At 41.8% G+C, this 16,158-nt stretch overlaps 1 protein-coding gene across 1 annotated transcript; it reads right to left on the minus strand.

The window, feature by feature from the left end:
* Positions 1-14,268: 14,268 nt before the first annotated feature.
* LOC117924444 (spermidine hydroxycinnamoyl transferase-like) lies at positions 14,269-15,893 on the minus strand. Its single transcript, XM_034843046.1, has one exon. The coding sequence runs from the start codon at positions 15,812-15,814 to the stop codon at positions 14,477-14,479; it is 1,338 nt and encodes a 445-aa protein (XP_034698937.1). The 5' UTR covers positions 15,815-15,893; the 3' UTR covers positions 14,269-14,476.
* Positions 15,894-16,158: the final 265 nt, after the last annotated feature.

A 16,158-nucleotide genomic window follows, 5' to 3' on the forward strand; every position in this document is an offset into this window, starting at 1 on the left:
AAAATGTGTATCTTCTCCATTTTGGAGTTGGGCGCCAATGCTAATGAAAGCTGAGCGCGACTGCATGGGCTGGTCCCTTCGTAGATGAGCAGCAACCCCAGAAATCGTCGGCGAAGATTGAGAGGGCAGCCCGCGACAGGAACGGTGAGGAAGAGAACGGCGACAGGGGCGACTCCGAGTTGGACGTAGGAAAGATTCTGGGCACTGTTTGTAGAGGATTTCCAACCGGGCATTTTCAACATGATTAACCAGCAAACAAACAACAAAGCAATATACGGGACCCATTTCATACTAGAACAAATAGGCTTCATGATCGGTGCCGCAACGTGAATTGTATCCGGGATTATCATTGGAATGAAAGCGTGGGAATGACAACAAAGGCAACAAAGCAAGAAAACCCAAGCAACAAATAACAGCTAGAAAGCAACCAAAAGCATGCATTAAAGGTGATATAAGAGGGAAGGTGGATGGGAAATCCACGGGGCTCATACCTTGAGACTTTTTTTTTTTTTTCTGGTTTTGGATCCCTTCCCTCTCCACACCTCCTCCTGCTCCTCCTCTTTTTTTTTTTTTTTTCTTACTGCCAATCCCTTCCCCTTAGCTGTCTTTCCTTTCCCGCCTTTCTTTTCCTACCACCCTCACCTACTCTCTGCTCCTTGTCTAATCTGGCCGCCCCTATCAACTTAATTCCCGGGGTGGTCAGAAGGGTAATCATGATAGAAAAAAATCACCCCAAAAACTCCTCCCCGGGAAGGGGTCTACAAATATGCCCCTCTTCGGTAGAGTTCATGAGTGTAAGGAATATGAACACTGAAGCGAAAAAGAAAGTATGAATAGTGAGTGTAATGAAGTGAACTCTACCGAAGAACCAAGGAGACCCCCATAGGGACACTAGTGAAGCATGAACTCACTCAGGCCAAGAGACGAACACAAAAGCTCTAATCCTAAGAGAAAAAAGAAGTCTCAAAATGTCTCTAAAAGTGACTCAAAAGACCATATTAAAGATGAGTAACAGTCGAGCCACCTTGAAGAACGGAAAAGACTATGCCCGAAAGAGGTTGCCCTAAGTGAACTATATGAAAATGACAAGTGTAGGGTGCCCAAGCAACATGATCGAAATACGCGTCGTGAACTCAAAAGACATCGTCATAAGCAGTGAGAAGTGACATATGAAAGGACAATGACGAATAGGTGATAAGCACGGGATGACAAGGTGAGGGAAACGAGGATAAACGCAAATCCATGAAGGCAACATGCGCAATGCTAGTTGATATGAATGTCGGGGACTGTGACTCTGAATGATACAGATGAGAAGGAATGACTCTGAACGTCAAAATACGAAAAGGTGATGACTCAAGGTGCCTGAAGGGATATGTACAATGGCTCTGGACGCCAAACTAAAGAAAGATGGTGGCATCGAATGCTTGAATGAGTATGAAAAATGGCTCTGAACGTCAAAACTAAGAGAGAAAGTGACTCTAAAACGCATGAATGGGTACGAAGAATGGCTTTGAACACCAAAAACTAAAGAAGAAATGGTGATGACTATGGATGTGGATATGAGAGTACGACTCCGAGCATCAAACCGAGAATGACTAACGGCTCTAAACGCCTAAATGCAAATGTGGCTCTGAATGCCAAACTGGAAAGAGGTGGTGGCTCTGAACAACGAAATTGAAAATAGAGATGGCTCTGAACATCGAAACAAAGGAGTGGTGACGGCTTTGAACGTCGAAACAGAGAAGTGATGATGGCTCCGAATGCCAAGACTGGAAATGTTGATGGCTCTGAATGCCGAAACTAAGAAGCAATGATGGCTCCGAACGCCGAAATTGAGAATGACGATGGATTTGACCGTCGAAACTAGAAATGGTGATGGCTCTAAACGTCGAAATGGATGAGTGATGATGGCTCCGAACGCCAAGACTGGAAATGTCGATGGCTCTGAACGCTGACTAAGAAGTGATGACGGCTCTGAACGCCAAACTGAAAATAGTGATGGCTATGAATGCTAAAACTGAGAAGAGATGATGGCTCTGAACGCTAAAACTGAGAAGTGATGAAGGCTCTGAACACCAAACTGAAAATAGTGATGGCTATGAATGCCAAAACTGAGAAGCAATGATGGCTCTGAACGCCAAAACCGAGAAGTGATGAAGGCTCTGAACGCCAAACTGAAAATGTCGATAGCTCTGAACGCTGACTAAAAATAGTGATGGTTATGAATGCCAAAACTGAGAAGTGATGATGGCTCTGAACGCCAAAACCGAGAAGTGATGAAGGCTCTAAACGCCAAACTGAAAATGTCGATGGCTCTGAACGCTAACTGAAAATAGTGATGGCTATGAATGCCAAAACTGAGAAGCGATGATGGCTCTGAACGCCAAAACCGAGAAGTGATGAAGGCTCTGAACGCCAAACTGAAAATAGTGATGGCTCTGAACGCCAAAACTGAGAAGTGATGATGGCTCTGAACGCCAAAACTGAAAAGCGATGATGGCTCTGAACGCCAAACTGAAAATAGTGATGGCTATGAATGCCAAAACTGAGAAGCGATGATGGCTCTGAATGCTGAAACCAAGAAGTGATGAAGGCTCTGAACGCCAAACTGAAAATGTCGATGGCTCTGAACGCTGACTGAAAATAGTGATGGCTATGAATGCCAAAACTGAGAAGCGATGATGGCTTTGAACGCCAAAACCGAAAAGTGATGAAGGCTCTGAACGCCAAACTGAAAATGTCGATGGCTCTGAACGCCAAACTGAAAATAGTGATGGCTATGAATGCCAAAACTGAGAAGCGATGATGGCTCTGAACGCCAAAACCGAGAAGTGATGAAGGCTCTGAACGCCAAACTGAAAATAGTGATAGCTCTGAATGCCAAAACTGAGAAGCGATGATGGCTCTGAACGCCAAAACTGAAAAGCGATGATGGCTTTGAACGCCAAACTGAAAATAGTGATGGCTATGAATGCCAAAACTGAGAAGTGATGATGGCTCTGAACTCCGAAACTAAGAACGATGATGACAGCTCTGAACGCCAAACTGAAAATAGTGATGGCTATGAATGCCAAAACTGAGAAGCGATGATGGCTCTGAACGCCCAAACCGAGAAGTGATGAAGGCTCTGAACGCCAAACTGAAAATATTGATGGCTCTGAACGCTAAAACTGAGAAGCGATGATGGCTCTGAATGCCAAAACCGAGAAGTGATGAAGGCTCTGAACGCCAAACTGAAAATAGTGATGGCTCTGAACGCCAAAACTGAGAAGCGATGATGGCTCTGAACGCCAAAACTAATAACGATGATGACGGCTCTGAACGCCAAACTGAAAATAGTGATGAAGGCTCTGAACGCCAAACTGAAAAGCGATGATGGCTCTGAACGCCAAAACTGACAAGCGATGATGGCTTTGAATGCCAAAACTGAAAAGCGATAATGGCTCTGAACGCCAAACTGAAAATAGTGAAGGCTCTGAACGCCAAAACTGAGAAGCGATGATGGCTTTGAACGCCAAAACCGAGAAGTAATGAAGGCTCTGAATGCCAAACTGAAAATAGTGATGGCTCTGAACGCCAAAACTGAGAAGCGATAATGGCTCTTAACGCCAAAACTAAGAACGATGATGACGACTCTAAACGCCAAACTGAAGATAGTGATGAAGGCTCTGAACGCCAAATTGAAAAGCGATGATGGCTCTGAACGCCAAAACTGAAAAGCGATGATGGCTCTGAACGCCAAACTGAAAATAATGATGGCTCTGAACGCCAAAACTGAAAAGCGATGATGGCTCTGAACGCCAAACTGAAAATAGTGAAGGCTCTAAACGCCAAAACTGAGAAGCGATGATGGCTCTGAACGTCAAACTGAAAATAGTGATGGCTCTGAACGCCAAAACTGAGAGGCGATGATGGCTCTGAACGCCAAAACTGAGAAGCGATGATGGCTCTGAACGCCAAAACTAAGAATGATGATGACGGCTCTGAACGCCAAACTGAAAATAGTGATGAAGGCTCTGAACGCCAAACTGAAAAGTGATGATGGCTCTGAATGCCAAAACTGAAAAGCGATGATGGCTCTGAATGCTAAACTGAAAATAGTGATGGCTTTAAACGCCAAAACTGAAAAGCGATGATGGCTCTGAACGCCAAAACTGAAAAGCGATGATGGCTCTGAACGCCAAACTGAAAATAGTGATGGCTCTGAACGCCAAAACTGAAAAGCGATGATGGCTCTGAATGCCAAAATTGAAAAGTGATGATGGCTCTGAACGCCAAACTAAATATAGTGATGGCTCTGAACGCCAAAACTGAGAAGCGATGATGGCTCTGAACGCCAAAACTGAGAACAATGATGGCTCTGAACGCCAAACTGAGAAGTGATAATGGCTCTAAACGCCAACGAAGATGTGATGATGGCTCTGAACGCCGAAACTAAGAATACAACTCTAAACGTCAAACTGAGGGGTGATAATGGCTCTGAATGCCGAAACTGAGAAGCGGTAATGATGGCTCTGAATGCCGAAACTGAAATGTGATGGCTCTGAACGTCGAAACCGGGAATGCGACTTTGAACGTCAAACTAGGAAGTGATGATGATGGCTCTGAACACCGAAACTGAGAATGTGACGATGATGCCTCTGAACGCCGAAACCAAAAATACGATAATGATGGCTCTGAACACCGATACCGAGGGGTGATAATGATGGCTCTGAATGCCGAACGAAGATGTGATGACGACTCTAAACGCCGAAATCGAGAATGTAACTCTGAACGTCAAACTAGGAAGTGATGATGGCTCTGAACGCCGAAACTGAGAATGTGACTCTGAACGTCGAGACTGACTCTAAACACCAAACTGAGAAAATAATAGCTCTGGAAGTCAAAGCAAAAAAACTAAACCTAAACACTAAACTAGAAGGCTCATAGGTGAAGACTTACGGTGGTGATACAATAGAAATGCCCATAGATGCCAATCTATGGTGGTGAAATAACTGAAATGCCCATAGATGAAAATCTATGGTGGTGAAAAACTGAAATGCCCATAGATGTCCGATCTATGGTGGTGAATCTGAAAGCCCAAGAATGAAAATCCATGGCGGGAAAATAACTGAAATGCCCATAGATGAAAATCTATGGTGGTGAATCTGAAATAAATGCTCATAGATGAAAATCTATGATGGTGAAAAACTTATCAAAGCTCGTAGATGTCTAATCTATGGTGGTGATAAATCTGAAACAAAGGGGGATGCCCTAAACAATGACAGTAGGGGGATGCCCTAAACGACAAGACAGTAGGGGGATGCCCTAAACGAAATGACAGTAAGGGGATGCCCTAAACAAGATGACAATAGGGGGATGCCCTAAACAAGATGACAGTAGGGAGATGCCCTAAACGAAATGACAATAGGAGGATGCCCTAAACAAACTGAAAAATAGGAGGATGCCCTAAACAAACGGAAAATAGGGGGATGCCCTAAACAATGACAATAGGGGGATGCCCTAAACAAGCGGAAAATAGGGGGATGCCCTAAACGAAATGAAAAATAGGGGATGCCCTAAACAAGATGACAATAGGGGGATGCCCTAAGTGATAACTCGTAAAGATCGACAAATGGGTCTGACAACCATGAAATCAAAACGAGACACGGTAAACCCAAAGAGAGGGGGTATGCCCCAGTATGACGACTCGCAAAGATCCAGAAGTGGATCAAGTGATGAGAAAAATTGCAAAAGATCTGGTAGACTCAAGGGTGGGGGTATGCCCCAGTATGACAACTCACAAAGGTCAAGAAATAGAATGAGTAGTGAGAAAATATGTAAAATATCTAATGAACTGAAGGATGGGGTTATGCCCCGGTGTGGCATCAAATGTGTGATAGGTCTGAAGAACCAGATGAGCTCAGATCACCCGTCATCGAATGCGCGATCCAAATCATCCACGTGTACAACTGAATCAGACCCATAGATCAAAAGGGACGTCTCCCGGAAGGAAAGCATGATGACATTGAGGCGTCGCGAAGTGCAGGCCTAACTAGGTAACTCCCGAGAGGCTCCACGGAGGAAACATCGTGTCCATGTGTATCTCGTAGGTGGGGATGAGCATGCAACTCCATGAAGATCCGTAAGTCTCATCCAGAACGGTAATATGCCCCAATATGGCATCGAACGTATGACAAGTCAGAAATCGGCCGACATGAAATCATCTATCATCGAGCATGTGACCTCCACGAAGATCCGTAAATCTCACCCAAAACGAAAATATGCCCTAGTATGGCATCGAATGTGGGACGGGTCAGAAGAAAAAATGACATGAAATCATCTATCGTCGAGCACCTGACCTCCGTGAAGATCCGTAAATCTCATCCAAAACGGAAATATGCCCCAGTATGGCATCGGGTGCACGATAGATCCGAAGAACAAATGACATGAAATCATCTATCGTCGAGCACGTGACCTCCATGAAGATCCGTATATCTCATCCGAAATGGAAATATGCCCCAGTATGGCATCGGATGTGTGACAGGTCAAAAGAACAAGTGTCATGAAATCATCTATCATCGAGCACGTGACCTCCATGAAGATCCGTAAATCTCATCCGAAACGGAAATATGCCCCAGTATGGGCATCAGATGCATGACAGGTCAGAAATCGAGCGACATGAAATCATCTATCATCGAACATGTAACACTGGTCATCTGAATCCATAACTGAATCATGCACATATATCCAAGATGTGCCTCCCAGATGGAGAGGCATGATGGCATCCAAGTGTCGAGAAATGCAGACCTAGCTGGATGGATCTCGGGGGCTCCGTAAAGTAACGATCATGTCCACGTCTCAGTGAGCATCCAGTAAGTGATAATGATCGTGCAAGTCCGTGAGGATCCATAAACCTCTAAATGAAGTGGGATATGCCCCTGGTGTGGCACCAGAGGTACGATAGGTCAAAAATCGGGTGACACTAAGTCAATCATCGTCAAACTCACGATCCCGGTAATTCGAACACAACTGAATCGGTCCTACACATCAAAGGGGTGACTCCCAGAAGAAGAAGCATGACAATATCTAAATATCAACCAAATCTCAATCACCTGTCCAAGTAGAGGCTGCCGAAGACGACATCTGATCCCATGGCCTCAGAGTGGTCTTAAGACACGGGACGTAACGTATGCCAAGGTGATAGGGTGATAGAAACGAAAGAAAACTAGGCTCAAATACCCAATGATCAAAACTCATGCCCTCATATATAAAATGCAACATGTATAGTGAACCCCATGAGCCATGGACCTGAGGATGCCTAACGTGAATATGATATCGATAAGGAGACAAATGAAGCAAAATGAACTGATAGTGATATGTGTAATGATGATGCGAAGTGAGCATCGAACCCGAGATGGGTCGCTGTAAGGAGAGAATAAGACGTGAAAGGAATGAGATGAATCACAAGCAACGATAAAAACGACAGCGAAACAATGAATATGTGACGAAAGGTGGTGATCGACTCAAATCAAACATGAAGTGAAGTCACATCAATAATGAATGTAATGATGGAAAGGACAATGACTCGGAGTCCTTAGGAGAAGGTCACTCATCTCTCTCACAAATAGATATGACGAAGCAATACAAATAACATGGGATCTCAGAGAGCTCACATACGAACTCCCAATAACGAACATACTCGATAAAAATGACCCTCAGACATCAATATACATACTCAATGATCGAGAACACTATGCACATACACACATGTGCTTATTATTTTATTTTATTTTTTTTTTTCTTTTCTTTTCATTTTCATTTTTTTTTCTTTTTTTTTTTACATATATACAAATACACATACCCTGAACATGAACAAATGAACCCCAAGGGTAATGTCGATAACGGATGGACATCGACCCAAGTGCTAAGGCAACCCAAAACTCTCTCTAACGAGATGACCTTCTCAAACTAAGGATCTCTAAACCAATGTCCGTGAGATAGATGGTGGAAATGATGTGACTATCCTTCATGTGATGAATTGAGGAGGCTCACCACTCAGGGTGGAGAGAATATGAGATAAACAAATAGTAGATAGGATAAGGAAGAAGAGATGAATAACATAACCAATAAGATGAGATGAAAATGCAGAGGTGCAATGATAGGAAAAGATAATGAGAAAAACATGCCCCTAGGTCCAAAGCTCATGAAACTCCCAAACAATGCATGCATACATTAAAGGGCCCCTATCCCGGTGTGAAAATGTGAACAAGGCAATAAGAAAGAAAGGTTATAATGTGCATGCGAGGCTCAAAGGGCTAGCAACAGACTATGTATCACAAAGGAATAATAAGGTAATGGCTAACCGAAATTATGGCCACCCATCCTGCGACCATGGTCTCAAACATAGTACCTCTTTAGCTGATCTACATTGGTTGGCTCTGAGAATCGGTTTCCATCTAAATCCATCAACCATGCGGCGTCCTCTGGGGTTAACTCCCTGATGAAATAAGGTCCGCTCCAGTTGGGTCTGAACTTCCCTCTAGGATCTCTAATCAATCCTCTGATGAACCTCAAGACTAAGTCACCTCTCTATAATGGTCAATCAACAATCTCTGCTATCTTCCCCTACCAGTAGGAGATGAAAGAAGAAATGGACTCATCTGATCCCTGTCTGAAACCCTCAAGCTCTTTCCTTGACACATCTACGACAGTACTAAATGAAAACTGTCACAGAAACTCCTAAGCTAGGTCATCCCATGTGTTGTGTCACGAGGACTCCAAAGATGCGAACTATTACTGGGCTACTCCACTCAGAGATAAAAGAAACATGATGATCATCCGTGACTCGTCTAACCCATGGACCCTCATCACAGTACTGTAGAGTCGAAGATGAATACATGAACAACCAACACCCGTGTACCTCTCAATGTCTGATCTCTCGGAAAAGCGAACTAAGCTCCCCTGTACTCTATCCCAAGATGGTGAATCCACACTGAGAATGAAAAACCAATCCTGAAGAGCATGAAGCACAAGATACCTAAATAGAATCCATGGCATCTGTGAACTAGCCAGCTGCGACAACCCGCTGATCCATGTCTGATCTCTCGGAAAAGTGAACTAATATCCCCTCTACTTTGACCCAAGATGACAAATCCACACTGAGAATGAAGAACCAATCCTGAAGAGCATGAAGCACAAGATACCTGAATAGAATCCATGGCGTCTGTGAACTAGCCAACTGTGACAACCCGCTGATCCATGTCTAATCTCTCGGAAAAACGAACTAAGCTCCCCTGTACTCTAACCCAAGATGGTGAATCCACACTAAGAATGAAGAACCAATCCTGAAGAGTATGAAGCACGAGATATGGTAGGCACAAGGAAAACATGGAAGAAATGTTAGTCTGAATTGGAATGAGTAGGGCATCAAAAACGAAGATGGACCGTCTGACCGTACCCAAACTCGTACTGATCTCGGTGCACTCTCACTAGAGACTAAAAGAGGGAATACTGAATCCCAACTATGATCAAAGAGGCTCTGAAGGCCCTCAGATGCACCCACGTGTAGGGAGAGAGTCCTAATCAAAAGACCTACGACTTAACCTACAAGGTCATGGTGGCTCTAATGGATATGGGTGGACTTTAAATCTAATGGATGTGGGTGGACTTTAAAATATCCCTAGCAGCAGCGATCATACCCTCCGGCGGTATGCAACCCTCTGCACGCCTCCGAAGAGACGTGGCACTTCCATGCAAGGTGGTCATCACATCCACACATGCACTACCTCGACATCCCAGGGGGTTTCCTATGGTGAAACCTCTCAAACTCTCAACACTCAATGGTCAACTAGAGTGCACAGTGAATGGTATGGGTGCATTAGAAAACCCTAATGAAACTAAAAGAGAAGAGGAAACACACTGGTCGCACAACTATCCATGAAACCTAGCTCAGGGCTATACAGGTCTTCAATGATCGGACTCCAATCAGCATCGATATGTCGGTCTCCTCCAGAACACTCCTAGACATCGGTATAGCCCGTCGCTAGACCCTACTCCTAATCTCTGGCTCGGTCAGAGAATAAGCACACAGAAGGCCTCACACTTGCAAAAGTGAGAACCGAAATGAAGGAAATGACCGAGACCAAGAGATTTGGAGGTAAAGGGATAGTGCGGCCCACATGGACAAGCGACATACAATCAAGCAGAAGAAGGGCAATCATGCGACATGCAGTCAGGCAGAGTGCAGGATATATCACTCATGCACACATACAAGCTATGACGATCGAATGAAAAAGTGATACAAACATCATGCTCAAAGATGATCGAGAGAATATACAAGCAAGTGAATCAACGTGTCAAATCAATCGATATATAACAATGAATCTATACATGCAAGGCGATCAAAACAATCATGGCAAATATCGGAATCACTATGCTAAGCGAAACAAGATAGGCAATCAACGCAATCAACATGTCAATATCTCCAACAAATATGGCAATGAATCACAGAGAAAATAGCTATCTCGGGATCCTCAATCAAGGAGAATCAATCACCATAATCAGAATGTCAAACATCTCAAACAAATATATCAATGAAGCATGAAGAAACTAGTTATATCATAATCCCCAATCAAGATAATCGACCTATACGATCAATCATGTCAATGCCCCAAGTGAAAACTCGGGAACTCTCAAAGTGCAATCAAGAGAAGAGTACCCACTGATCGACTCACCAAACGCCACATTTGCTTCACTTTAAGTTCAAGCTTGACCTTCTAAACATCCCCAGCGGAGTCGCCATTTTGTGGACCCCGCATTTCGGCTCATGCGCTTCCCACTCGATGGCCGACTCGATTTTTAATTTGAAAATGATTTTATTTATTAAAATAATGACTTGGAGTCGCCACTTATTTTTGTTTCATTTTTGAAATGGTAAACAAAATAAGAAAGAAAACCCTAAGTGCGACTCCTTATTTTAGAAAAGGTGATCTACGAAAAACCAGATCGGGCTCAGGGGTCAGGTTACTTATCGGTAAGATACGATATGAACCGTAGCACCCCTCTAAGTCCCTAAAGTCAGGTCTCTACTAATACAATGAAGCTGATGTGGCAATCAACGAGAAAGTCAATGGACTCTCACCTCAAACATGCACAATAGGTGAATTGGAACATGCATAGAGAATGATTAGAATGAAAGTGTGTGCGTACCTGGGCCACGAGCCAGAATGCGCCATCAAGAAAAGGGGTTAGCACACAATAAATGAACACAGAATATAGCTCATACATATCGAAGTGCAAAATGAAGATCAAACAAAGTTCATTAAGTGCAACAGTTGACAATCGAAAGAGATCAAACATCGGGCCCCCACCAAAGCCCAATTTATAGTTCATGAACTAGCGTTACAAATTTCATGTTCTAGAATTATGAAGAATTTATTTTTGCTTATGTAGAATCAAGAAGATCAGAAGATTATTTAAGAACCGAAATGGAATTAAAACTTTTCGAGTGAAAACTGGATTCTTGGAGTTTATTGGAAAATTGAAGTCTTGGGAATTAAATTTAAAATATTAGAGCTTCGGTGATTAAAACGAAATTTGCCAAAGAAAATGAGAAATGAACTTTAGGGAATTAAACTGCAAGGATATAGATTTTGAAAGTTGAATTTGTAATAATAATAATAATAAGGAATGAACTTTAGGAAATTAAATTGCAAGCATATGGATTTTTAATAATAATAATAATAATAATAATAAGAAAATGAACTTCAAGAAATTGAACTGTGAGAATATAAATTTTTAATAACAATAATAATAATAATAATAATAATACTGCAAGAATGTAGATTAATTAATAATAATAATAATAATAATAATAATAAGAAATGAACTTTAGGAAATTAAACTGCTAGAATATAGATTTTTAATAATAATAATAATAATAAAAACAATAATAGTAATAATGATAATAATGATAATAATGATAATAATAATAATAATAATAGTAACAATAACAATAATAACAATAATAATAATAATAACGATAATAATAGTAATAAATAATAATAATAATAATAATAATAATAATAATAATACCCGTTAATAATAATAATAATAATAACAATAATAAGAATAGTAATAATAATAACAATGATAGTAATAATACTAATAATAATAATAATAATAATAATAATAAGAATAGTAATAATAATAACAATGATAGTAATAATAATAATAATAATAGTTAGTAATAATAATAGTGATAATAATAATAATAATAATAGTAATAGTTAATAATAATAATAATAATAATAATAATAAGATTTTGAAAGTTGAATTAATAATGGTAATAATGATAATAATAATAATGATAAGTTTGTGAAAGTTGAATTAATGATAATAATAATAATAAGATCTTAAAAATTGAATTAATAATAATAAGAATAATAAGATTTTAAAAGTTGAATTAATAATAATAATAAGATTTTGAAAGCTGAATTAATAATAATAATAATAATAATAATAATAATAATAATAATGATAATAGGAATATGGATAGGGCTTTGGACATTAGTAATATTAATATTAAAAGGGCTTATGGGCTTTGGACATTATTAATATTAATAGTAGAAGGGCTTATGGGCTTTGGACATTATTAATATTAATATTAAATTTTATCCTTCCGTTTGGACCTGGGCTTCATCATAAGCCCAAGTCCACTAGCAAAAATCACAAGCTTTTCCCATGCAGGTGCTGCCATCCGTCGTCCCTCTCGTCGCCGTCAGTGAGGAGCTTTGGCTCGACGTCACCGATTAATGTTGCCTCCACTTTTCTCCTAGGGTCACGGCTTGCTCACGCACCACATCCGCTGACGGCCACAGCAGCAACCCGAGGTTGGGGTCGCGCGAAGGCGGTGCTCTAGGCTCCTTAGCCACATCCGTCGCCCCTTCCAAAATGCGTATCTTCTCCATTTGGAGTTGGGCGCCGATGCTAACGAAAGTTGAGCGCGACTGCATGGGCTGGTCCCTCCGTAGATGAGCAGCAACCCCAGAAATCGTCGGCGAAGATTGAGAGGGCAGCCCGCAACAGGAACGGTGAGGAAGAGAACGGCGACAGGGGCGACTCCGAGTTGGACGTAGGAAAGATTCTGGGCACTGTTTGTAGAGGATTTCCAACCGGGCATTTTCAACATGATAAACCAGCAAATAAACAACAAAGCAATATATGGGACCCATTTCATACTGGGACAAATAGGCTTCATGATCGGTGCCACAACGTGAATCGTATCCGGGATTATCATTGGAATGAAAGCGTGGGAATGACAACAAAGGCAACAAAGCAAGAAAACCCAAGCAACAAATAACAGCTAGAAAGCAACCAAAAGCATGCATTAAAGGTGATATAAGAGGGAAGGTGGATGGGAAATCCACGGGGCTCATACCTTGAGACTTTTTTTTTTTTTTTTTTTCTGGTTTTGGATCCCTTCCCTCTCCACACCTCCTCCTGCTCCTCCTCTTTTCTTTTCTTTTTTTTTTTCTTACTGCCAATCCCTTCCCCTTAGCTATCTTTCCTTTCCCGCCTTTCTTTTCCTACCACTATCACCCACTCTCTGCTCCTTGTCTAATCTGGCCGCCCCTATCAGCTTAATTCCCGGGGTGGTCAGAAGGGTAATCATGATAGAAAAAAATCACCCCAAAAACTCCTTCTCGGGAGGGGGTCTACAGCATCATATATGGATCAAATGTTAATTTTTGGGTCTTGTACCAAAACACAATTCGTTCAAAAATAATAATAATAATAATAATAAATAAAATAAAATAAAATAAAAAATAAAAATTGGGTACACGGCATGTGGGTGGACCTTTAATGCAATGATGCAGCGCATTATGCGCTGACCAGCTTGCGCCTTACAAGACAGGTAAATCTGTGCTGTGCTGACCTGACCCGGGGTAAGGCACAGGACCGAACCCTTGCCTGTTCTAATTTCAACAAGAAATTGGCAAAAACACCAGACAGCCGGACTTCTGACGTAGACATGGAAATGACCCATCCATGGAAAGAACGTGCTTTGCCCACGTTCTACAACAGTGGCGGAGTCAGAAATGAAGTCCAGGGCAATAGAAGAAATATTCACTATTTAGTCCCATACAAAGTTTGCTTTTCTTTTGTACATCGAGTTTTTTTTTATTATTATTAATACTTATAGCAAAGGATTATGATTTATCTTAGAAAAGTAGGCTAGGGTTACGTTTTGTCCTTATTTTATAGTAAAGGATTAATTGAAAATGGTTTTTGAAGACAAAATATTTTCCAATACAAGAACAAGTTATCATGAGAAACAAACACACTGGCTCTCTCTATTCTTTTCCAATCAAATCCAAATTTCTAATAAAATTAAGCAAAATCAAAATCAAACTCAAATATTAATAAAATGAGTTTACTTAATAAAGGGAAAGATGGGATTTTATTGTTGAAGACTCAAATACTAGGTATAGTCTCAAATGTCTTCGTAGAAGAATTTCTGGAAAGCGTCAACGTGGCGTACTTGCAGCCTCAACGCAACAACGAATGATCCGTCTTGACCCTGGCCGGGAAATACGAAAACCTTACCATCGTAGCCGATTCCTCCGGGCCCCATGTATATTTCCTGGCCCCACCCGAAATCCGCCCCATAGATGGGTAGTCTAGCCCAGCTAGTGATCTCAAGATTAGGGTTCCCATAGAAAGCCCCTTTGGCGCACCCAACGGTGTGGAAATTCCTGAACTGAGTTACATCCTCCTGACATTTCACATACGCAAGAGATGATTGTAAATATTCATGCGTTGCCTTCTCTATTGCCTGTCGTGCTTTACCTGAAGCAAAACCTAAAGAATTGGAGACTAGCTCCCCTGATGTGGTTTCAGCAGTTACCCGAAATGTACCATTTCCGAAATACCTGGGGGGCAAAGGTGGCTCCATGCGATTGCGAGCATCAACGATGATAGACAATAGTGTTGGCTGCTGGCTTTCATGCTGACGTGCCTTGCACGCACTCCTCCAGATGTGTCCAGCAATAGCCTCATACCTGGTGTAGGGGCGCTTGTTGTCGGAAGGACTCCGATCTTTATTGGCTTTGTCCTTCAGTTTCTCGACTTGATCTTTGCTTAATTTTAACATGAGTGTAGTGGTTTCTCTCTTCCGCTCTTCCAAGTTATCTTGCTTCCCAATCAAGAGGGGTTGAGGACCAAACTCTGGATGGTCAAACACTGGTGCGGTCAAATGCTCCGGGGCTAGTAAAACTGATCGATCCAGAAATGGTGGGCTGTTGGCTTGCTCGCCACGGGCGATTTTAGCCCACTCTGAAATGAAGTGTAATGCACTAAGGCCATCAGCGATGGTATGCGATATTCCCAAGCCCAGACTCATGCTACCACAGCTAAACTTGGTGAGTTGCACCAACAGCAATGGTAGTTCATCGATTGGCTTGTTGTAATCCACTGAAGGAATGAGAGCTCGGATCTCTGGGGTTGGTCGGAAGTCTCCATAGTCATCGATTTTGCCTTCGGACTCGACTGCAATGAGTAGAGCCCCCAAGGCATTGCAGTCGAGCTCAAGACGGCCTCCACCAATCCAGTGCAAGCGTCCGGCTAGTGGATAGAAAATCACCAAAGCCTCACTCAGAGAGTCCCTCAGAATCTCGGTGGCCGATTCAAGGGACACATTCACAGGTGGGTAAAAGTAGAAGGTGGGTGCGTGAGTGAGAGCTCTAACTTGATCACTGTCTGATACACACCTGTAGCCTCCTGGTGTCTCCCTGGCTGGTCTCACTGTGTAAGTAGCCACCACTTTCCCCATTTTTCTTTTTTCGGGAGAGACACGCAGAGAAAAAACTTGGATGGAAATAGAATGAGCGATTTGCAGCACCTTCTATGAATGCATTTGTAAAATGGAAGATAGTAGATATATAGAGTACCCATGGCCATGTATAGGCTACCTAACTTTCAATCCTACTCCAATCGTAAAATACATTTATATATCTACTGTTCAACCCTGAAATAGCTCTGGCTAGTAGTATTCAAATGTCTTGATCCACGAATAATCCTCCCTTTAATTGAAAGCCGTTTTCCATTCAAGGAAAAATAAAATATAAAAACACTTGTTAAATTTTATTTTTTTTATATACATTTTAAATTCTTATA

This window comes from Vitis riparia, chromosome 11 (assembly GCF_004353265.1).
Source record: "Vitis riparia cultivar Riparia Gloire de Montpellier isolate 1030 chromosome 11, EGFV_Vit.rip_1.0, whole genome shotgun sequence".
Classification (NCBI taxonomy): domain Eukaryota; kingdom Viridiplantae; phylum Streptophyta; class Magnoliopsida; order Vitales; family Vitaceae; genus Vitis; species Vitis riparia.